This window comes from Malaclemys terrapin, chromosome 13 (assembly GCF_027887155.1).
Source record: "Malaclemys terrapin pileata isolate rMalTer1 chromosome 13, rMalTer1.hap1, whole genome shotgun sequence".
Classification (NCBI taxonomy): domain Eukaryota; kingdom Metazoa; phylum Chordata; order Testudines; family Emydidae; genus Malaclemys; species Malaclemys terrapin.
Window position 1 is genome coordinate 1943156 of NC_071517.1, and position 23060 is coordinate 1966215.

Sequence of the window (23060 nt, forward strand, 5' to 3'; positions counted from 1 at the left end):
GCTGGCTCCATGGAAGCAGTGCAGCTCAGCTTTGTGTTTTCACCTCAGGTCAGCACTCTCCTTAGCACAAGGCACTTAGGCAGGGCTACGGTCAACCCAACTAGACGTGCATTTCCCAAAGCTTGGGCTAAAGATTTATCTAAAAGCAAGTGGGAGGGTTTGGCAACAGAAGGTTACAGGTAAAAGATAAACATAAATGCCGTCTGTAGCCCATGCTTGTTAACAGGTTCCCTTCCTGCCTGGTAAGGTGTTTCTCACTGAATGGGCCGTTTCTGCAGCGCGTGTCCACTCCAGAGAGCTGACACACACAGGGATGTTAGGATCAAAAGCCCAGAGGATGCTTCGCTCTGACGGTGAAGAACTGGAATTCATCACGTAAATCCCCCCAGCTCGCTGCATTCCCGACCCTCATCCACCCAGAGTCTGCACTGAACTTCGTGTTGCAGCTGGCAGCACCGGCCATCTGATATTTCAAAGCCAAATGTGGATCAGGCTCTAAGCTCCTAATGTTTGGTTAAATATCCCCTTAAGCTCTCCCCTGTGCTGTGGGAGCCGTACCGTGGTTCCTGTTCATTTGTCAGAGCAGACATTGTGCTCAGCACAGTGAAGACGGAGAGAAAAACCAGTTCCTACCCCAAGGGCCTTAGTCTACAAGACAAACACCCTGGGTCGCAGAGGATGGAAGTTGCCGGGACGTAGGTTCTTCACTGGGAGGGTGAAGGCACAGTGCTGGGAGTGTGGGTGTAATAACAGATGAATTTGCGTCATGAGTCGTAGCTAGGTAATGCACATGCGGTCACTGAACTCACAGCAGCCACAAGTCTGTTCCCCAAATCCTTCCTGCGCAGCCACTCAACTTCCTGCCATTTGCCCTTGTGCAGAAGCACTAAAGAATGTAAAAAAACCACTGACCACCTTTCTCTGGGGCTCCTTGGCTCCCCGCCCTAGCTTTTCACCGATTAAATTTTTTTAAATTAGGATCTCTCCATTAATTTATCTCCTAGAACTGGGAGGGACCTTGAAAGGTCATTGAGTCCAGCCCCCTGTCTTCACTAGCAGGACCAAGTACTGATTTTGCCCCAGCTCCCTAAGTGGCCCCCTCAAGGATTGAACTCACAGCCCCAGATTTAGCAGGCCAATGCTCAAACCACTGAGCTATCCTGCTTCCTGTAGAGTTCTATTGTTTCACTCAAAATTCCTAGAGACGGGGTCATCTCCTCTCTCCACCCGGTTATGAGAGTACTAACGCCACTATTACCTTCATCCCTCCCATAGGGCGAGGCCAAGATGGCGCCAGCCAAGCTGTGGGAAATGCTGTACTGAGCTGGAGAAAGTGGGGGAGGGAGGCTGGAATGAAGCCCAGTGAATCTTTTATTGGCCCAGAGTAAAATCCGCTGCAAACAGACCTTGTTCCCCAAAAGCAATTCCACTGGACCCTGCCCGGCAGCCCATGCTCACCAGGTACCAGCCTGTCCTCAATGACTCTGCCAAGGCGCCGGGACAGGCAGGACTATTCTGGTCTGCTTTGAGGGGAAGATCCCGCTAAGAAACCGATTGCTCTGGATCCCTCTGGCAGGTTTCAATGAGCAACTCTAGGTGCCTGTGTTGTTGGATCGCTGGCACAGATTCCACCCTGGCATGGTGCCATCTCTTAGTTTGTCTGTCGCAACCCTGGATTTCCAGTAAGTAACTTGATCTGCCCGTCTACGCCATGGGGGCAGAGCGACTCCTGGGAGTTCCAGATGACGCCAAGTGGGATTTCCCCACCTGCCCGGCATTCCGGGGTTGGGGCAAGTCTGGCTGGAATGGGCTGTCTTCACCCTGGTAGGCTGCTTTGGTTAACTGCATTCTCTCTGGCTCGGGAGTGAGGGAAACGATTTTTGCAGAAGGGAGTCGGTGACTTGAAAATCAAGTTTCTGTCTATAAATTCTCTGCCTATTAATGGCTAGAGGGGGGTCGTGCTGAGCTGCCTTTGCCAAGTTGGCACCTGTTGAGTGATGTACAGCCGTGGAGCAAGGGGCAGGCCTTGTTATCTGTGTGATTCCCCTTCTCACGCATTCGCTTCCTGGGCATTGGGCAGCGCTTGGTGCAGTCAGTTTCCCTGTGGCGTCGATGGTCGGATGCACTTCCTGGCTCATGGCGGCGTGACACCATGGGAGCTCCCGGGCAGGCTCTGACTTGGGCAGCGGCAGAGCTGAGCTGTGTGCACAGACAAGCACCAGCCAGCGGGGCGGGTGGTGGTGTTCTTCGGCATTGTATACGGCAGCGGGGAGGGGAAGGGGCCAGTAACGGCTGACGCCCTAGAATCCTACAGCAAGGGAGCTCCCCCCCCACCCCAAAATAGGAATTTTTTGCAAGTGGTAAAAAAAAAAATAAAAAAATCACGGGGCGAGTCCCATCCCCGAAGCTGTGCGTGATGAGACTCTGCCGGACGTGTCCCAGGAATGCCCGAGGGGGAGCGGTGTCGTCGCCTGGGCCAAGTTCAGAGCTTGCTGCATAAGTGGGGGGGTGGGGAAGCCTTTCCCACAGGAAGGAGTCTGAGCTGGCGAACGGGCCCATAAATACGTGTGATGCGCACTGTAGCGGAATGGGAGAAGTGGGGGCCTCAATTGAAACTCCATTGCGCTGTGCCCCTGAATGTAGCCCTGGGAGTCCCGTACGTGGCTGCTGCCCCAGTGCCCGTGGGGCTGGGGCTAGATGAACTGCGGTGTCATGTCAGGACAATCGTGGAACCTGGCTGAACGTCCTGTTTTAAAGTCCCAGGCCTTGCTGCTGCTCCAGTATCATCTGCCGGCTGGAATCCCTGGGGAGATAACCTGCCATCTCTAACCGGTGCAGCAACGCCTGCGCTCCTGTCCTGAACCCTGCGAGTGCTGCATCTCCCAAGCTAACAGCCACAGGCAGACACCTGGGCTCGGTGCGCAGCGGGTTCTATTCTTCCCCACCCCTCCTCGCTTTGTGGTGTGGAGCTGGTCAGCAGGTGAGGATGGGGACAGGGACTGAGAGCACTTCCCCGGCTCTGTTAAATACACCTCCTGCCTGAGCTGCTGGCTCTAGGCATACGAATGGCTCCAGTTTTCCCACCAAGGTGCATCATCCCCACCTGACGCCTGTCGTCCCCGAATCTCACTTGCCGCGGTGCTGCCTATTCCCGTAGCGATGGGAGGTCCAGCACAAGTTCCTTCTCGGCTCTTGATTGACCAAAGTAGTCCAGGCCTCTGCTCATTTCACCCCCGCCCCTCACTGATAAATAACAGCAGTCTCGGGGGGGAGCCCCCCATTAGCTCTCTGCCATGCTGGACAGGGACTGTCTATCCCGCTGTTAGTTCAGCTTGCCTGGGAGGAAACAGGCCCTGCTTGCTGGCTGCCTCATCTCCCTTGGAGGACCCAGCCCTCTTGACAAACCTGCTTTGCAGCCGATTGTTCCTCCAGTATCACTTGCTGCCACGGCCCCAGAGCCTAAACACACGCGGCCCAGCGCAGACACCCAGCTGGGGACAGGTAGGGCTGCCAGCACCTTGGCTTCCGCGTCTGCTCTCTTGGCGCTCAGGTGGGAAGGCGGCTGGTTAATGGGGCCAGTTTGCTCTGCGAGAGGAGGCTGGGGGCAAAGGTCACAGGGCTTGCAGCGGCTGGAGGGGCAGAGCTGGTCCAGGAGCCGAGGGACGCTCCCTCACTGGGCCCAGAGCATCCCACCTGGGAGAAGAGACCCTTCCCCTTCTGCCCCACAGCACTTTACGCTGGCAGTGGCCTGGGCAATGGCCATCGCTCTCCCGTTGTAGGGGCGGGGGGTGCAATGAAGGCCCAAGGTCAGTCAGTGATTCGGGGCAGAGCTGAGTACAGCCCCACTGTCCCGGCTCCCAGTCCTGGTGCTGCAGAGTTCTCGTGCGTTCCAGTGTTCAGGGAACTAACCTCCTCACCTAGCAACTCCGGCTCGGTGTCTCACTGTGCCGAGATCGCGAGGGGAGAATCCCTCGGCACCAGCCCTGTAGCACCCAGCCTGAGCCACGAGCCCTTTGACTCTCAGCCCTCCCCCCAGCTCCGGTTCTAACTCGAGCATCTCCAAGCCCATCCCGCCTTGGAGAGCTCGAGCTTGAAGCCTTTAAACCCTGATTTGAGGATGTCAGTAACTCGGCCAGAGGCTGGGGTCTATTACAGGAGGGGTGGGGGGGTTCTGGGGCCTGCGCTGTGCCGGGGGTCAGCCTAGATGATCACAAAGGTCCCTTCTGACCTTAAAGTCTGAGAGTCTGAGCCTGCTGGTTTCCTGGTTGCCTTGAGGAGACGCCGAGTCTTTCCTGCTGTGCAGAGCTTCAGCGTTTGACTCCTGCAAAGTGTCGTTGGGAAACACGGGTCATTGACTAAACATATTTAAAGGGGTCTGGCTTGGGAGGGGCGGGGGCTGACTGATGTTTGTAAAGTGCTCGGTAATCCTGTGGGCAACCCCCGTCCACCTGAGCGTGGGGTCAGGCACACGGGTACCGGCATGTCCGTGCGTCAGGAGACACTCAGCTACAGATCATTGGATGTGCTCCTCGCCCCGTGACACCCCCAGCCTGAAGACTGCTGGCTGCTGAGCAAAACAAAGGATTACGCCAGGGCCTCTTGGCACTCCTCCAAACAGCTGCTGGGCCCTGGAACCCAGCCTCCTAGGCAGCCGCTGCCGGGAGCTAGCAGAGACTCCCACAGTTATTCCTGGAATGAGGAACCAGGAGGAGGCCAAGTTTGGAGCCCTGCTGCTGCCCGACGGGTGTCTCCCAAGGCCAAGTGTGAGTTTAAAGAGCAAAAGGCCTGGGTGAAAGCAGGGGAGGCCGCCTCCTTACTGCTGTGCTGGCGCTCAGCCTGTGTGGGCATTGCTAGCTTGGAAGGTCCCCTGCGCAGGCTAGGGGCAAGGCTGGGTTTGTGGCCCTGCGAGCTAGCGGAAGGTCGGGGCTGGCCTGCCCTGGCCTTGCTGGAGGACTGTTGGGAGCCGCAGGAGATGAGCATTGTGAGCTCCCACCGTTATGGAGAGGCGGGGGAGGGGGTCTCTTTTCAGCCTCGTGCTCCTGGAGCGCTGAGGGTGAGTGGGCGTCACCAGCGCGTGCAGGGACTGTTCTGGTATCGGTGCGAAGGCATGGCCACATGCACGACAGCCAATAACACCTTTACCTCCACGTGCTTCACACAGGGGCCTGCCTACAAAAACTCCTCACTCAGACGCCCGGCCGAGCGGAGCTGCCCTCACCAGAAGAGAAATGGCCTATTGGCTAGAGCCATGGCGGGAGGCAGGACGTGAGGTCTAACTTCTCCTGGCCCTTGCTGCACCTGCACCTTCACGGTCCGGGCACAGCCCCTCGCTTGGCCTGCTCTCCCAGGCCTGCTGCTTTCCCTGCACGGCTGCTGCGTGGGGCCACAGAGGCTCTGGCTGGGTCTCTTCCCCCCGCCCCCCTTTGGCTCAGCTCTCCCAGCCAGGGAGCAGGGAGCCAGCTCTGCGCAGGGCAGTTCCCAGGGTTCAGAGGGGGGTGAGCAGGTCTGCTTCCTCCATCCTATCCACCGTCACGCGACGCAGCCCCCGAGGCCTTTGAGTGGGGCCCAGGCTGGCCCAGGGCTAGCGCCACTGCCCCAGCAGCCAGGGCTGGGCTGTGCTCATCCCCCGGGGCTCCTGGTCTGCCCTGCTACAGGTACCAGCCAAGGCTCGTGCGCGTAAAGGGTTTTTGTCCCTGCTCCTGAGGAGAGGCGTTTCCCTCCCCACTGGATTTTGTGCCCCTCTGAGCCCAGGGGAAAATGCCCTGTGCGAGGGACCCGCGCACCGGAGCAGCAGCCCCTCGAGCACTGCAGAGCCGTGTTCCTGCTGCACGCGACCCCAGCCCTCCTGCTCCACACGACCCCAGCCCGGCTCTGATAGCTGCAGGAGGGGAAGAGGGAAACCACACTGGTGTGTTCATTCCATCTCCTGTGTCCCAGATGTGGGCAGGGACCCTTTCCCCGAGGGAGCCAGGGGGTGAGACCAGGGCTATGGGGCCGTGGGTGGTGAGGACAGGAATGCAGGGTTCTGATGACGGGCTTAGGGCCCCTTTTCCTGAAGCTCTGGGGTATGCTGCTTTTCTCCTTTTAAATAGCCTCGCTTTCTTCCTGCTTCACTGTTTTTTCCCTGCTGAAAATATCGGGGCAAGAACTGTTGGAAATACATGAACCAGGGGCCAGAACCTTGGGCAGATGAGGATTGCTGGGTATTTTATGGTTATCTGGTGCCTCCCATCTTGACAGGACTAAGAATGGAGGTGCCTTGGGGCTGGGGCCGGGACCGTGCCCTCCTTCCCGGTTTGTATATATAGGGATGAGCATGCAGTTGGCTCTAATAATAGCAAGGAGGATATCCAGTGCTGTGCAACCTGTGTGTGTCGGAATCACTTCACCTGCCGCTGGAAGGCAGCTGCCTCTGGGGTGGAACATGGTAGCTGCTACACCCTGCAGAGCAGTAGTGCATCACTTCCTGTCAGTTGGAATGATTAGTAATGATTAATATTAACACGGGAACCCACCAGACACTAATTTAACCACAAACGCCTTTAAGTCCAAAGGCCAAATGGTATTTTATACAATTGCTCTAACCCTGCCCACGAGCCTAAAAGGAAGCAGTCCCAACACCCAGATCCAGTAACCATGTGTTCACAAGCGTGTGATCAGTACGCTGGCAAACAGGCTAGACCCAGGGAAAACCGTCTCATCCTGGCGTGCTCCAGCACAAAAACCCCTCAGATTCCGAACACTTTTTATACCCTTCAACTAACAAATGATGCCACAGCTGATTGCCACGTTAGCTAACAACCAGCTCCGGTTCCAATTTCAGTCCAGATTTACACCCTTCTTCTCCCAAGACCTTTGCTCCTTGTCTCTACCCCGCCTTCTTGCCGACCAACAGCTTTCCATTGCACCTGGTTCACATGGGCTTCACGGGTCTGATAAGGCTGGTGGGGGGGTGGGAAGGGCCGTGCTGGCTCATTTTAACACAGATTCTTTTTGTCTTGTTTAAAACCATCTGTGGTCACCCCTGCCAGTCAGAGGCCTTCCTTTTAGAACCTTCCCCTTCTCTCTTTAGTCTTTGAACCAGACGTCCTCCCTCCGTCATTCCTTCTGGCCTTATAACTCGCCATGTGCAAGGCAGGACCTTCCTTCACAACACAGAGATTTACGCTAACCCTAATTCTCCAATTCCATAGTTATTCTACATTGTCCCAAACCACCATGAAGAATCTTGTTTTCCCAGCGACCACAGATAGGTAACCCGTAATGTGCCCTCCAGGGCTGGGCCTGGTCCTTCACCAGCATCTCTCTTCTCGTCTCCTCTTCCTCCTGCTTTTCTCTCACCTCCATCCCTTCTCTGCCCCCGGTAGGCCCCTGCGATGGCAGTCCCTTGCCAGGCAGACACGGAGCTCCGGGACCTGGATGAGGAGCAGCTCTGGGAGATTCTGGAGAGCCATCGCTACCGGATCGTGCGCAGCACCTGCCCGAACCGGCTCACCCCCTACCTGCGCCAGGCCAAGGTCCTGGACCAGCTGGACGAGGAGGAGGTTCTGCATGGCCCCCAGTTCACCAACAGCGCCATGAGAGTGGGTGAGTGTCCGGGACAAAGGCTCTTCCCTGAGGGCCCAGGTCACTGCCGCGGCCTGAGGGCCCCATCTTGGAGCTGCTGCTTATGGACAAGGGCTGGCTGGAATCCCCTCCAGAGCTGCTAAACGCTGTCCCTTACCCTGCTGCTCAGACTGGCCGTTGCTGCATGCGCCACCTCTTCCCACGGGGAGCAAGAGTCTGGGGCCAGCCCTGGGACCTGGGGCTGCTACCTGGCAGTGCACTTAGCACAGCACTGGGCTTGCTGAGAGGCCTCCTGGGTGCACAACGGCGCCTGCTGCCCTCACATATTGTCAGCAGCTCCGGTGCGGCGCCCCAGGGCGTTACTCTCGCCCCGGCAGGCAGCGCAGGGGACAAGGCTCTCTGCTTGGTCCATGTTTACACGCGTTCACCGTTTCTGGGGAGCTCACAGCTCGACTGCTCTGCTGTATCCTGCTATGGAGACGTGCCCGGCTGATGCCTGCGGGCAGACCTGGGATGAGAATCCCCCCTCCCAGCTCCACCCATGTGCACCTGGCCTCAGTCTATTATCTATTACGCTGTGTCAGGTGACTAATGAACGTGGGCCGCACAGAGCGGGTTTGATACAGACCTGGGGAGAGCTGCAGAGCCAGGCAGGGCCATCAGCCCAGCCAGACACCAGCTGGAGCCGAAAACGGGGCCTTTGCGGGGATGTGTCCCCACATCTGGCTCCAGGGGCACTCTGGGTCCTGCTAGGCCTGTGGTCAGCGAGCCTGTGGTTTTCTAACCCATCTCTAGGCCACATGTTGGATCTTCTGAAAACCCGGGGGAAGAACGGAGCCCTGGCCTTCCTGGAAAGCCTGAAACTTCACAACCCCGACACCTACACCCTGATAACTGGCCTGGAGCCCTCCATTGACCTCAACAACTTCAGTGGTAAGTCTCCCCCCATTGCCAGAGCTGTCTCTGAGCCAGGCCAGCTGTGAGGGGAACCCCCAGCCGCGAGCCCTCACTGCAGGGCAGCACGGGAGGACAGCGTGAGATTGGTGCCGAACTGGCTAGTAGCTACTGTTCTCTGCGCTGGTCCGGGGACTGGTGCTGGGTCGTTCCACCAGCGCATTGCAGTCGTAATTACGACATTGCCTGGACACAGCCACAATATCGCCCTGTGGAGGGCATGAGGTGGAATACGGGGCAGGAGCCGTAACCTGTGTCCATATAATGCCCTGGCTACTATTGCAATGCTACTGGTAGAGCAAACTGGCCCCAGCCCCCGGACCAGGGCAGAGCCGAGGGGTGAGCTATGGGCGTCTCTGGGACAGGCACCGTCAGTTCATAACACGCACGGACAGCACCCAGCACGACGGGGCACCAAGCCTTGACTGAGGCCCGTAGGCTCCACCATAGCAAAAATAATCAACAACAACGTTCCACGGTCATCGTAAATCACCTTGCTCATCCGCTAGGGAAGGGACGTCCCTCCGGTCTCCCTGCCCTGGGGAGCACCGGGGAGGGGACGGGCAGAGCCCTGGGAGGGCATTGGGCTGCCTCTAGGAAGTGGGAGCTCCTGTGAAATGTATACGGCGACTAGTGAGCCGGGGCCCCGTCCCTGCTGCTGATCCGGGGTGCGCAGGGGGCTGGGGCTCAGAGCCTGCTCGTGGCACGCAGGAGCTATAGAGCATGGGCCGGGGAGGTCTCTCAGCTGATCCGTGCTGGCCGGAGCTGATCTCTCCTCACCGCAGGCCTGATCGAGACCTCCAAGCTGACCGAGTGCCTGGCGAAGGCCGTGAACAGCTTGCAGGAGGAGCTGACCCAGGAGAAGCACCAGAAGGCGTCTCTGCTGCACCACTGCCGCCAGCTGAAGGACCGCGTGTCCCAGCTGGAGGCCCAGAACAAGTGTCTGCGGGGCATCGAGGCCGAGCACAACCGCATGAAGAGGGAGGTCAGCTCCCACTTCCACGAGATGCTGAAGCTGAAGGATGAGATGTACAACCTGTCCATGCACTACACCAACGCCCTGCAGGAGAAGGACCTGGCCATCACGCGGAGCCAGGGCCTGCAAGAGGAGGTAAGCGCAGCCCCAAGCCGCTCGGAGGCGGCCTCGGGGACCTCGTCACAGCAGCAGTGCCCAGGGCAGCACGTGCCTGCCATGGACGTCCCACCGGGGATGCCTGGCCCCGCTGGCTGGGTTCGCTTTTCACCCAACAGCCCTTGCTGATCTCCGGCCCTCAATGCCCCTCCTCCCCCAGGGCTGGCACGTCAACTGCCCCCAATAGTCCTGCAGCTCGATAGCTGGCTTCCCCCAAGGGGGTGGGACCGGCGGGCCGGGGCGCTGGGGTAGGAACCCCCTGGGGCCCATAGGGCTCTTCCTCATTAACTCCAGGTTGTGAGTTTCTGTCGGTCTCAGTATCCAGACCCACTCGTCCCCTTCGTACCAGAGCCCCTGGCAAGCCATTCGCGACAGCACAGCGTATGCTTCCTCGTCCCCCGGGGACCTAGCCGCCAGGGCTGGAGGGATCCTAGATCTCCACCCCCTGTCTCCCCTTCCCTACGCCTGTCGAGTGCTGCCTGAGAGAGGGCGGATGGCTGGGCCAGCACCCCGGGCCATGCGCACCCTGCTCCCCTCTGTGGTGCAGGAGGGAGGCCTGGGGGCAGTGGACGCACCATACGACGGTGACACTGACTTGCCTACCCAGGCCCCCGGAGGGGTGTCAACCAGGATTCCCTTTTCCCTTTGCCCGGCTGCAGTGTGGGGGCTCAGTCACTCTGCTCTGGCTCCCATGGGTCCTGGTGGCTCGTGGACGTGTTGGACCGTTCACATGAGTTACTCCTTCGAGCTGTGGGAAATTAATACAAAATTAAACGAAGCAAAAAGGCAGGTGGGGAATGGGCTTTCACTCCCCCCTATGGTTGCCAACCCTCCAGGATTGTCCTGGAGCCTCCAGGAATTAAAGATTAATTTTTAATTAAAGAGTATGTCAGGTGATGAAACCTCCAGGAATATATCCAACCAAAACAGGCAAAGCTCCCCCAGACTGGTTCCAAGGGGCTTCAAACAGCCTGGAGAGGTGGGATCCCCCCACTATGTTTTGCTCATCGAATCTGAAATCACCTTAGTAACAGAAGTGCTGACAAACCCCCACAGAGCCTGGTTGAAATTTCTGGCTCAGAGTTGCTTTTCCTCCCTGCATCAGCACTTTATAAACATGTCCCATGTGCAAGAGAGAAGAAAGCCGTCTAGAACAAAGGGTGGGTACGTGCTCTAAAATGAAGGGGGTAGGGCTGTGTTCTAGAGTGAATGATCTCGTCTCTGTTACAGAGCTAATGTAGAATCCTGGGTTCTAGAGCAAGCCGTGTGCCACATTCTAGAACACGGTCCCACGTTCCAAAGTCATGGTCAGGGGGGTTCTGTTCTAGAGCAAAACAGACCAATCTCATCCTTTCAGCAGTTAACGAGGTCTTCTCAGCTCGGTGTGAACACTCAAGTCGGGGTTCTAGAACATGGCCCACAGTTGTGTTCCCAAAAATGCAACATTCTTTTCTGTGCACACAACAAGGCAGCCTTTCCCACTCTAGACGCTGGGTTCTAGAGTAAACCCCGGGCGTAGTGTAGCTGGCACGACGCAGCCAAGTGCAATGCTAGGGACCTGTGCTCTCTTTGTCCTCTGGCAGCTGTATCTGATGAAGCAGGAGCTGCAGCGAGCCAGGGTGGAGACCTACTACGAGAGGGAGAGGTCCCTGCGCATGCCCAGCGACCCGCAGCCACAGGCGGATGAGCTGCTGCAGCTGAGGGAGGAAAACGAGAAGCTCCGGTCACTGGTGGAGCTGGAGACTTTCAGCCTGGTAAAGCCTCCCCCTTAGTTCCCAGCTCCCTCGTGGGCAGTCCGGGAGCCACGGGGTGCCTGGTGGGAACAGGGTTTGCTGGGGAGGCAGATCCCCTAGGTCTAGCCGGGATGCACAGAGCTGCCTGGACAGCAGCCTCGTTCCTGACCTTGGGGGAGCCCCGCTAACCCGCTGGTGTTGCTTGGTCAGGTGCAGAAGGATATCCTGGAGCAGAACCTGGATGAGGCTCTGGAGGGCAAACAGGAGCTCCTCAATCGAATCCACTCGCTGAGGGAGCAGGCAGTGATCGCTGAGAATCAGCGCAAGCAGGTCAGAGCTGCCAGGCCTGAGGAACTGGGAACAGGTGCTGGAGGGGGGAGGAATCACCCCTAAAATGGGGAGTGGATCAAAGGCAAACCCGAGGTTTATGGAGCAGGACATCTTCTCCCAACCTCCTTCCCCACCCCATGGGGTGTCGTCTTCTGGCTGGCCCCACTAACCACATGGGTGAAAGCCCTGCCTTGCCACACAGCATGGAAATCTGGCCAAGGGGGCCACCAAGCTGGCCTATGCAGGGGACTGCAGGTAACCTTGGGAGACCAGATCCAGGATCCGTCTCCCTCAGGGCGGGACAACTGTTCTTGGGGGCTTTCACCTGTCCCCTTTGCTGGCTCCCTCCTGACCCTGCTGCCCACCTGACTCCCTGTGTCTCCCTTCAGTACTGGGAGGAGAAGGAGCACACCCTGATTGAGTGCCACAAAATGAAGGTGGATTGTGAGATCTACAAGGAGAAAATCAGTGCCTTGCAGGGGCAAGTGGCCGAGCTGCAGAAGGAGCGAGATCAGGTACCCAGGGGTCCCTGCCCGCCTGGCTGGGTGGGGGTGGGGGTCTTCCTCTGTATGGGAGTGGCAGATTGCATGTATATCCCCTGCTCAGGGGGTGTCTCCTCTGGGCCTGCTCCCCAGAGGATGGGATTCTGTTACAGCCCCACTACACAGCTGGGCTCCTTAGCTCAAGCAGTCGCGGCTGGTGCTGTCAGCTCTGCAGGTCCCTGGTTCAGACCCTGGTGCTGAACAAGGTGGCCACAAGCGCACAGACGGATTTTGGGGCGTTCTTTGGCTGGTGTCATGCAGGGGGTCAGACCACACGGTCCCAGTGGTCTCTGCTGGCCTTGGGATTGATCAAGCCACAGTGAATGGAGATTCTTCAGCTCGCTGGGCTTGTGGCTGTGTTTGGAGCCCAGTGGCCACAAGGCCTCTCCCTCGTGCCGCGGGGCTGGGCTTCAGCTGGCTAGCCCGGGTGCCTGTTGTTTGTAGCCATGGCCTCCTTCCCCTTCCCCCATTTCTCTGTGAAGTCATGCAGCCCTGAGCCGGTCTCTCACGCTCTCTGCCCTGACTACACTGTCCGTGTCTGTCCCTCTGCACCCGGCTGTGCCTCGCCCAGGGATCCCCAGCACTTTGCTCCAAACCTCCTGTCCCTGACGTGTTTGTGCCCCCAGGCATACTGTGCGAGGGACGCGGCCCAGCTGGAGATCTCCCAGAACCTGCTGGAGAAGGATTCCCTCCGCAGGAAAGTGTTTGAGCTGACGGAGCAGATCTGTGAGCTGAGGAAGCAGGCCAGTCAGCAGCAGGACAGCAGGGTGCACGGGGTGAGAGGCTGGGGAGCTCTTTGTGCTGTGAAATCCAGCTGGTCCTGTGCCCAGCCCAGAGGCCAGATCACGGCTTTTTGGCCACCAGCCAAGACCCCCCCAAGCGATGGGAATCTGAGAGCAAAGGGCACAAGCTGGGATCTCTGTGTCAGCCCGTCTGGTAACACCTGTCCCGCACCCTCTTCCCGCGTGGGAGTGCGGCCCTCATGGGCGGTGGGTGAACAACGGGCTTGGGGAGGCTAGCCCCTGGCCGGGCCCACCCCTTCCGCCTGAGGCCCCGCCCCCTCCCACCCCATTTTTGCCCCCAAGCACAGACCCCCCCCCTCCGCCATGGGTCACCCGAGTGCCTCCAGCCCCGGAGCACTGGGCCGGCGGGCAGGCGGTGCGTAGCCCTGCCCCAGAGCACCCGGCGGATGGCATGCAGCCTCCCCCTCAGCCTGGGAGCGCTCAGTGGCGCGGCCCCAGCACAGGGGGTCCCCCCAGCGCTGGGCAGCCCCATCCCAGCTGCCCTATCCCCAGCCCCCGCAGGCTGGGCCGGGGCCAGCTAGCAGCAGGAGGGGGCCTTGGGACGGAGTGGGGGCAGGGCCACGTGGGGCTGTTTGGGGAGGCACAGCCTTCCCTAGCCTATTATACCAGTCGCCCATGGCCGCTCTTTCTGACCCCATTCTCTGTGCTGTTTGCTTGCTCGGCAGGTGAAGGGGGAAGGTCTCGCTAGCCTGGAGCCGGGGGAGCAGTGGCCAAAGAGGAAACAGCGGCTGGTGCGCATGCATGCCATCTGCCCCGGAGACGAGAACCAGGGCGGCCTCAGCGTGTCCAAGGTGCGGGACCCTTCCTGCCGCCCCCAGCCCCTTGTCTTCCCACGCAGCCCTGGGGAGGCTCCTTTCCCCCTGGCAGTTCCCCTCGTGGCATGATGACAGCCAAAGGGCAGGGCTCACGAAGCCCTACTGCTGAGGGGAGGGCAGGGCCTGCCTTGTTCTGGCCACAGCTCCGTGGGCGTGAGCCTGGCACGTGGGGGCCCGGGCGTGGGAATGAACAGAGAGGTTAGCAATGGCCATTCATGCTAATGGCTCCCTCCCTTGCAGCTGTGCTCAGATTTCGGCATGAGGACGAGCCACGAGCTGCAAGAGAGCTTCCGATCGTGCAGCCCTGTCCCACCCTGTAAGCTCTCCCTGCAGAAGAGAGCCACGCAGGAGTGCCTGGAGAGCTCCCTCTCCACGAGGTACGGAGGCACTGGGGCTTCCCCATCTCTTCCAGCCTCTGCAGGGTGGCACATGCTGCAGTCCTGGTTTGCCCTGTTCCTAGCAGCACGTCGCTTGCTGGGTGGGGCAGAGGGTTGCTCATGCGACAGGGCCTTCTGCTTGGCATTGCCCCCATGTGCCAGGCTATATGTTCCGTTAGCCACTAGCCAGGGCTTTTGAAACCCTCCTGCTTGGGCCTAGTGGCTCCCCGTCTCTCCAGCTGTGCAGCGGGATGCTGTGGGAGGGGCACGTTCTTCTCTTCTGCACAAGCTGACCTGCCTCGTCCCCTCTCTCCTGTCCCCTGCAGCAGCTCCCAGGAGTTCCTGGAGGTGGATTTCAGTCTCATTGCAGGGGAGAAGGCGGAGTCGTCCGACTTGGAGTATGAGATGGTGGAGAAGGACGGTGGGTGTTTCCTTTCCCTACTGGCAACGAGCAGCTGAGAGCAGACTCTGTTGTCTGCTTGCATCACCCAAGGGCATGACCCAAGCGCCTTGTTTCCATGGGGAGCTGAGGGTCTCGTGACTTCGCCCTGTCTGTCATCTCCAGCCCTTCCCACCACTAATGCACTAATAGGGCCACCATGACCCGAAGTCTGGGATCCTCTGCTGCAGAGCAGACCCTCCCAGCCCAATGCCATCCCCACAAGGGACCCAGCAGGTGGCTCCGGGGGCCGTATCTGTGCCCGGTGCAGCAGGCTGGGTGACAGCTGATCTCTGGGCTCACCAGCCAAATGGGTGTGGTGCTAGCAATGGACCTTGCCTCCTGCCCAGGCTGCCAGGGGTGCCGGGGGGAGACTACTGAGGGAAGGGGGCCTGTTTCGGGGTTTTCTTCATCCTCCTTGGCTTGTCCCTTTGCCTCCACTGGTTCAAACTGTCCTTCATTTCAGAGGGCAATGCCCAGCTGCTCGACTTAGACCCGTCGGCCTCTGAGAGGTACGTCACGCTGCCCATGGATTTCTGCCCCCCATTAGGGAGGGCTCTGCCCTACGGGAGCCTGGAGTAAAGCAGGGTGAGGGCCTGATCCCTGGGATCTTGGTGAGAACTCCTAGGCGGCCAGCTCCGGAGACGCAGCGCTCCCTGGGCAGAGCTCCTGTTTGTGTTCTCGCAGTCACGCGCTGCGTGCTGAGCTCTCAGCCAGCTCCGGGGTAGAAATCCAGGGGTGCTGCTCAGCAGAGGGGCCGCTGCTGCCTTTGATCTAGTTCAAGGAGGACTAGATGGCAGGGCTCCGACAAGCTGTAAGTGCACCTCAGCCGGGTGCACACGAGAGTCAGACCAAGCGCGCAGGCTAATGCGGGTAAATTCACGCCCAAGCTTGCTGCGGTCCCATTGTTCCTGAGCGAGGACCGTCTAAGGCAGGAATCCCATAGTCACGTGGCTGCAGCCCCAGGGCCACCCCCACCTCTCCTCCACACGTGTGCACAGTGCTACACGCCACTGACAGAGGAGGGGCTGGGGCTGACCCCCGGCAAACCTCGGCACCTATTAAGCTTTGCCTCTGGCTAGCGCTGGTTCCTTGCCACACTTGCCCTGTTTAGCACAGATGGGGGGTAGCTGAGCTTCCGGGGTCACCTCTTGAGATAGCAGCTGGGCCCTTGGTGTGAACTCCCTGAAGGGAAGTGGGGTGGTGCAGGGTGGAGGAGGGGTTGCTTGGAACTGGCTGTTCCCACTGCCTCACATGAAGTGTCTCCCTTCCCTCCCCAGCACGCCCATTCGCCGGCGGCCCGCACGGCGCATCCTGAGCCGCATCACCACCATTGCCTTCCACGGCACTGCCCTGCTGGAGCAGATCAGCATCATCGGGGGCAACCAGACGGGCATCTTCATTCACAGGGTCACTCCCGGCTCCGTGGCCGACGAGATGTCTCTGTCCCCAGGCAATCAGATCATGGTGGTAAGGGGCTTGACGTCTCCTCTCTGCCTGTCTGTGCCTGCCCACCCCGTATCTCTCCCTCTCCGCCAGTCTCTCATTAGTCCCTCACACTCATCGGCAGTCACATCGCCCTGAACTAAGGCCCAGAACGAATGCCCGAGCCTGGCATCCCCCGGGCGCTGAGTCGTTGTAAGCGCTGTTCTTCAGGTGAGCGGCCAAGCCAAGGTCCTGACTGATGGGATCTCGCTAGACCACGGCGGGTGCCTGGTGTCCTGGCTGAATTCCAGCTCGGGCGACTACATTCATAGAATCATAGACGTAGGGCTGGAAGAGCCCTCAAGAGGCCAGGCAGTTTGTCCCCCTGCCCTGAGGCAGGGCCAGGGTCACCTCACTGATCCCGGCAGGGGTCTGTCTAACCTGTTCTTACAAACCTCCAATGACAGGAGTCCACAGCCTGTGCCCGTGCTGAGCTGTCCTTAGAACCGGAGAGTCTTTCCCAATCGCTAACCGAATTCTCCCTTGCTGCAGAGTAAGCGCGTTCCTCGGTGGAGAGCGATTGATCCCTTTCTCGTCCACACAGCCCTTAACACACCTGCAGACTGGTACCAGGTCCCTCCCTCCCCCCGGTTTCTTTTCTCAGGACTAAACAAGCCCAGCGTTTTCACCTTTCCTCAGAGGTCAGGTTTTCAAAACCTTGGGTCATTTTTGTTGCTCTCCTCTGGGCTCTCTCCAGTCTGTCCACGTTTCTTAAAGCGAGAGGTCCAGAGCTGGACCCAGCGCTCCAGCCGAGGTCTCCCCATTCGTCCTCTCTCACGTGCCCTGCGGTTCCCATGCAGCAAGGAGATCGCTTTCCACTCCTGCCCTAAGGAGCTGGGTCGTGCTGCTGGGCAGCCACCAAGTTCCCCTCCTGGGGTGGCTGCATTTTGGTGGGGGGAAGCGAGTGGGATATGCCAGAAGCTCGCAAGGGCCTGTTCACTGCGCCTGAGGGGCTGGTGCCCAGACCCAGCTAACAGACTGATTGACCCAGTATATCTGCTGCCTGCCTTGCAGCTGGGCTCTTTGTGCCTAATGGCACCGGCTGCATGCAAGTGTCCTGCTAGCCCAGTCTGGCCTTCCAATTCACTCCTGAATAGCCAGGTCTCTGCTCCCCCGCTCATGACCCTGAGTCCCTGGCCGGGCAGCCCCACCCCTCCGGGGTGCTGGGGAGCAGATGGGGAGAGTTCATTCTCCCCGAATGTGCGTCTCTCCCAGACGTTGGGTCGGACGGGGCTGCGGGCCCCCAGGTGAGCGTTCTCTTTGCTAAGCCCACCCCGTCCCTCTGTACCTGGTGCCCCCTGCAGGTGGATTATGAAGTCACAGACCCAGCATTCAAGGCCATCCTGGAAGATGCAACCCTGGAGGAGGCGCTTTGGGTCCTGAAGAGGGTGAATGGCTTCTGCTGCCTGTCAGTCAGAATGAACATGGAGGGTAAGTCCCTCTCGTGCCCTCCTTAGGGTGACCAGATGTCCTGATTTTATAGGGACAGTCCTGATTTTTGGGTCTTTTTCTTAGATAAGCTCCCATTACCCCTCTACCCCATCCCGATTTTTCACATTTGCTGTCTGGTCACCCTAGCCCTCCTCAGCCTGCATCCATCCACCGCCGCTGGCTCCTCCAGCCACGCACAATGGGGAAGGGCTGTAGCCTTCTGCCAAGGCAAGGGGCCCCCAGAGGCAATTGCTGCTCATTGGCACATCCCCCTCCCATCTCCCTGCTTCAGTCCCCTGCACGGTTCCCGCCCCCGTAATCCCTTCGGGTCTGCCCCAGTCCCTCCTGCTGTAGCCGCACGTCCTCCCGGCCCCAATGCATCCCCTCCCCGCTGCACACACCCCTGCCCATGCCCTGCTGCACACTCCCCTCCCCCACGCCCTGCTGCCCTCCTCTCTTGCTCTCCAGGTTACAAGAGGCTGGTGAGTGACCTAGAGAACAAGGTGGTGACCTCGGGTGACTCGTTCTACATCCGGGCCAACCTGGCCCTGGAAGGGAAGGCAGCGGGGGAGCTGCCGGTGCAGTGCAATGACATCCTCCATGTCACGGACACCATGTTCTTTGGCGAGAGCCAGTGGAGTGCCTGCCGGGTGAATCCCTACAGCATGAAGGACATGGACGCAGGCATCGTCCCCAACTACTACCAGTGAGTGGCCTGTCCAGCGTGCCAGGGGGAGCCTGCTCCTAGGTGTCAGAGCTCTGCCTGCACAGTCCCCTCCATGCAGCACAGCCCTGCCAGGGAGTGGCATTGATCGATGATCCCATGCAGCAAAGAGCATTTCCCAGGCCAGGCGCAGCTGCTGATAGATGTGCCCATGTGGTACCAGCCTAGCACAGCTCCTCTTGGGCATTGCAGAGTGTGGCACAGCCCCAGAGAATGTACCTCCCCCAGCCCCGCAGCCTCCACCCACCAAGAGCAGGGGTGTACTGGGCTCATCAGGCAGACGTGTCCCAGCACTGGGGGTGGGTGGGGGGGGCTGCAGCCTATCGAAACCTCCAAGATGCCTGCAGCCTCGTCCCCCAGATTAATATTCCTGCTGCTTTTGCAGCTGCCTCAGGGTATTTAATGCCCCTTTCTGGCCTGGCACAGACATGCCCGTGGTCTGCCAGCTCCTTTCCAGCCCAGCCAGCTTTCTGCTTGTGACCTGAACTCTTTGATGCTTTTCTTTGGCTCCAAGTCAGTGGCTCTTCTATGTGGCTGCGGCAGCCCAGCGTGCATGGGAAGGGTTCGCTGGCTGAGATACTTGCCCCCTGGCCTGGGGCTAGCTAATTCCCTCTCTAACCACCCACGCTCTGCTTCCCCCGCTCTCTAGGGCTCAGCAACGGCTCATCGGCCTTATCCAGGACATGGCCCAACAGACCACGTCTGCTCGGAAGGTAACAGAACTTGGGGCGCAGGGGACCCGGCCTGGAGGCCTGGGTGCGCAGAATCCCTGGGGAGAGATTCACTTGCTGTGCCTCTGAGCAGGACCCCGCAGAGGTGCTGCAGCCGTGGGAGAGGGGAATGGGACAGTCTGTCAGCACTGAACGCCGTGCCGCGGGCTTGGGGCAGCCCAGGGGTGGAGGTTAATGCCGCACGGTGGGCTGGGCGGTATCCAGGGGCCGTCGCTTGGCCTACGGTGAGCAATCATTGCAGCAAGTCAGACAGCTGCTGAACGCTGGTGTCCGGGCTGGCGTCTCACCGGTGGGGGGAGGGGGGCTGCTCTCCATCCCTGGGGGCTAACTCAAGGCCTCTCCTCTCCGATCTGCAGTCTTCAGGGGGGCAGCCAAAGCTGGTGCGGATCATCAGCACAGACAAGAGCAAGATCAACCCTCTGTGGTCGTCCATCGACTGTAACGTCTACGATCCCAACAAGGCGGACGGTGCGTTGTTAGCTAGAGCTCTCGGAGAGCCCAGAGCCTGACTCCTGGGGCTGGCCAGGTGAAGCCCAGCGCTAGCCCCCCTAGAAATCCAGCCTTGGCTGTCTGACGAACAAGGGCACAGGCTAGATAGTTCTTGCTGTCGCACTCAGCTGCCCGCTGCGTTCCCTTTGCTGATGCCAGGCCCTGTGCCAGCTGCCACGAATCCACCTCCCCAGCGTAGCCCAGCCCTGCAGCTGCCTGGCAGTAACGGGGGTTCCAGTGCCCTGGGTTCACCTGACCGTCCTGCTATCCCTTTGTGTCTGCCCAGCCTGCCCCCGGCTCTGCCTGCAGGCAGGGAGCTGCTTCACGCTGATGCCATACACGCTGGTGAGACCCCACAAGCTGGCCCAGCTGCGCCCGGTTCTCTTTGTGCCCACGCTGCTGGGGAAGATCCTGAGCGACAAGCTGTGCCTCACCAAGGGCTTTGAGAAATGCCCGTCAGGTACGTCCCTGCGGCATCCTCTCACCCTTGGACATCCTGCCATGGCCGTGCTGGGTGCAGGCTCCCATCCCTTGTGCTCATGCAGGGGCATGGATCCAGGGGCCAGGGCTGGCAGCATTCAGGGCTTGCTCTCTGTGACCCCGCTCCCTCCATGCCCCGCCGCTGAAGCCGGCTGATCTCCCCCATCTGGGTGGAGCATGTCAGGGCTGCAAGTTCACATCCCCAGTGCCCTCATGCTGTCACGGGAGCCAGCGCTGCTTTGCTGGGCGAGTCTCCCCCTCTCCTCCCACTCTCAGAGGCCCATGCTGCCTGAGGTGACATGGGGGGGGACCCCCATGAGGCCACTCCCAGCGAATCAGACTTGGTTACTTCACTTGGCACCTTCCCTACTTTCCCTCCGCCCAGGACTCCTGTGTGAGGCTGAATGCACGGCCCAGAACAGAAGCTTGGTCCAGGAACAGCGGGAGCCGGACAGCCGCTGCTGTCTCACACGCCAGGCGCTTCAGCTGCTGCTGGAGAAGGTAACGGGTGTGGGGCCGGGGGCAGGCGGGACTGAGATGGGTGCTCCGGGCTCCGACTATCAGAGCCTTCCCTGACCGGGAAGCCAGAAGCTGGCAGCGTGGGGCCGGGAGGAGAGTGAAGGGTTTCTGGTCTCAAACATGCAGCAGGTCAGTTGATGTTTGTTACCTGCATCCCCTCGAAGGCCGCCCGGGGAGAGCTGCAGGGCCCGCGGGTAGGAGGGGTACCTGCCATGGCTGGGTTAGGAGCAGATGGGACAGAGGCACCTACAGACACTGCACCGAGACCTGCCAAACCTCCCTGCTACCCCACCGGGCATCTGCATCCATCCGTCCGTTAATCCCAGTGCCTGCGGCTCCCCCGCTGGGCAGCAGAGAGGTGAATCTAGCCAGAGCACAGCAATGGACTCTGTAATGATCCCTGGCCGCAGACTCTCTGGCTCTTGCCAGCGCCTGTCCGCTCACCAGCAGCGCCAGCCCTGGCCAGCGCCTGTCCCTTCCCATGAGCCCACTTGGTGCCAGCCCCTCGCGTTCTCTCCCTGGCTCTCTCTAGGACGTGCACAGCCTGCTGGACGTGGGGCTGGAGTACATGCAAGCCCTGCACGCCGCGGGGATCTATCCCATCCTCCTCCTCATCTCCATCAGCGAGAAGAACGCCAAGAAGCTCAAGTACGTACCAGCATTCTGGGCGGAGACGGGCTGCTGGGGCCCCTCAGGGCAAACGTCTCCTGCTTGCCGGAGGCTGCTGGAGCTCTGGGGAATGAGGGCCTGGGCCTGCCCTCCCCTGGGTGCCTTGTGCCACGGCTGCAGCAGCTGAATGCCTGCGTGTACCCGGTGGAGGGGATGTGAATGAGCCACAGGATGCCCCCGTGGTTGGCTGCACCAGTGATTGATGTAAAGACAGTCCAATAGCACCCAGCCGCCTGGCCAGGGTGAGCCCTTCCCCATTGCATTGCTGAGGGAATGTTTGTGCCCACACCAGGGGCCTCGAACAATAACCCTGTGGCCTCTACAGCCCCGTTTCTTGGGGGGACTCAAGACACTTCCCCAGGGCAGGTATCGTCCAACCTGAGCACGGAAGGTAAAATGCTCATGCTCAGGTGGTTCGGCAGTGCCGGAGCTGAGACTGGAACCCAGGAGTCCGGCCTCCCAGCTGCCCACTACTGTGATGTGTATTGCACAGTCACTAGACCACGCTTCCCGGCAGGAGGCAGGCCTAGAACCCAGGAGCCCTGACTCCAGCCCCTTGTCTAGCCCCTGGACAAACAGTGAAATCCTGGCTCTAAAGTCAACGAGAGTTTTTCAATCACTGCCTCTTCCGCCGCTAGACGGCTTTGTGCTGGTCACACGGCTCAGGGCGTCCCCTCACGGAGTCTCCCGCGGGCTGTTTCAGGAAGGCACTACAGCGTCTCGGAGCCACAGAGGAGCAGCTTCTGGACTGTGTGCGGAGAGAGGAGGCCCAGCTGGAGAAAGTGCCCTGCCTGTACGGCACCATTGCCCCCAACACCTGGAGCGACCTGGATGCGCTTGTCAGCGCCGTGCGAGCAGCCGTCGCCAATGAGCAGAAGAAGATCGTGTGGATAGAACAAGATCGTCACTGATCTCCCTGGACACAGGGTGGGGCAGGGGGAACCGTCACCTTGGCAACTCTGCAAATGTCACCTATTTAAACCAAGAGTTTGGTTTGGGGTGTGGGGAGGGAGAGGTTTGAAAGACCCTCTTACCTAAAGGGTTAATGGACTTCGCAGCGCTGGGTGAGCCCCCTACCTGCCCAGCTGGCCTCTGCCCTGTTGGCAGAGAAACACAGTAAGTCTAGTTCAGGGAGAGAGGCTGGTTTTAATGCCACCCCTGTCATGGTGTGAAAGAGCGGCTGGCTGGGGTGAGCCGGGGCTGCCTTTGAACAGTGTCCCTGGTGCCAGGGCGGGTCCCCGGGGTGGGCAGGGCACCTCTGCCTGGCCCACCTCCACCTGTTCTCCCAGCCTGGCACTAGCTGCTCGGAAGTACAGTCGCCAGCCCGCCTGCACAGGGAGGGAACAGCCACTCCTGTAGGCCTTGCTGTGTCCCCCGCCACGCAGGCTCCTCCCTGGCGAGCTGCCCCCACGGGTCTGCCTCGTTGTACTGGGTATCCCAGCTCCCTCTGGATCTCTGTGCACCCTGCTCCCACAGCCCTGGGGAGAGCAGGGAGCCAGGACTGAACAGGACGTGCTCGTTCCAGGGACTGCCAATTCTGTAGTTTGCTAAATTAAACCGTGTTGTTACTGACAGTTGCTGCGTGTTCAGACCCCTCCTGGCCCTCCCTGAGGTGGTGACACCAAATCCAACGTACCGGCCCTAAGGAGAGGGGGCTCTCAGCTCCTCCATGGCCAGCAGGAGACTCCCTGGCAAATGGGGCAAAAGCCCCGATGTGGGGAGCTCCCAGCAGCACCAGTCCCAACCTCCGGCTGCAGGAGGTGCTGTTGGAGCCACCGCAGGAAGAACTGCGGTGAGAAGTGGCTTCAGCAGGAGATCGGCACGGAGGTTAGCTTGTGAGT

General features: G+C 59.9%; 1 protein-coding gene across 1 annotated transcript; it reads left to right on the forward strand.

Moving 5' to 3' along the window:
* The first annotated feature begins 4719 nt into the window (after nt 1–4719).
* On the forward strand, nt 4720–22793 carry CARD14 (caspase recruitment domain family member 14). Its single transcript, XM_054047385.1, has 21 exons — nt 4720–4763; nt 7368–7587; nt 8362–8499; nt 9306–9631; nt 11236–11406; nt 11596–11715; nt 12105–12230; nt 12884–13033; nt 13726–13851; nt 14116–14252; nt 14579–14673; nt 15158–15203; nt 15972–16161; nt 17481–17607; nt 18076–18313; nt 18981–19044; nt 19419–19530; nt 19838–20011; nt 20417–20532; nt 21083–21198; nt 21923–22793. The coding sequence occupies exons 2-21, from the start codon at nt 7377–7379 to the stop codon at nt 22128–22130; spliced, it is 2991 nt and encodes a 996-aa protein (XP_053903360.1). The 5' UTR covers nt 4720–4763; nt 7368–7376; the 3' UTR covers nt 22131–22793.
* The last annotated feature ends 267 nt before the right edge of the window (nt 22794–23060 follow it).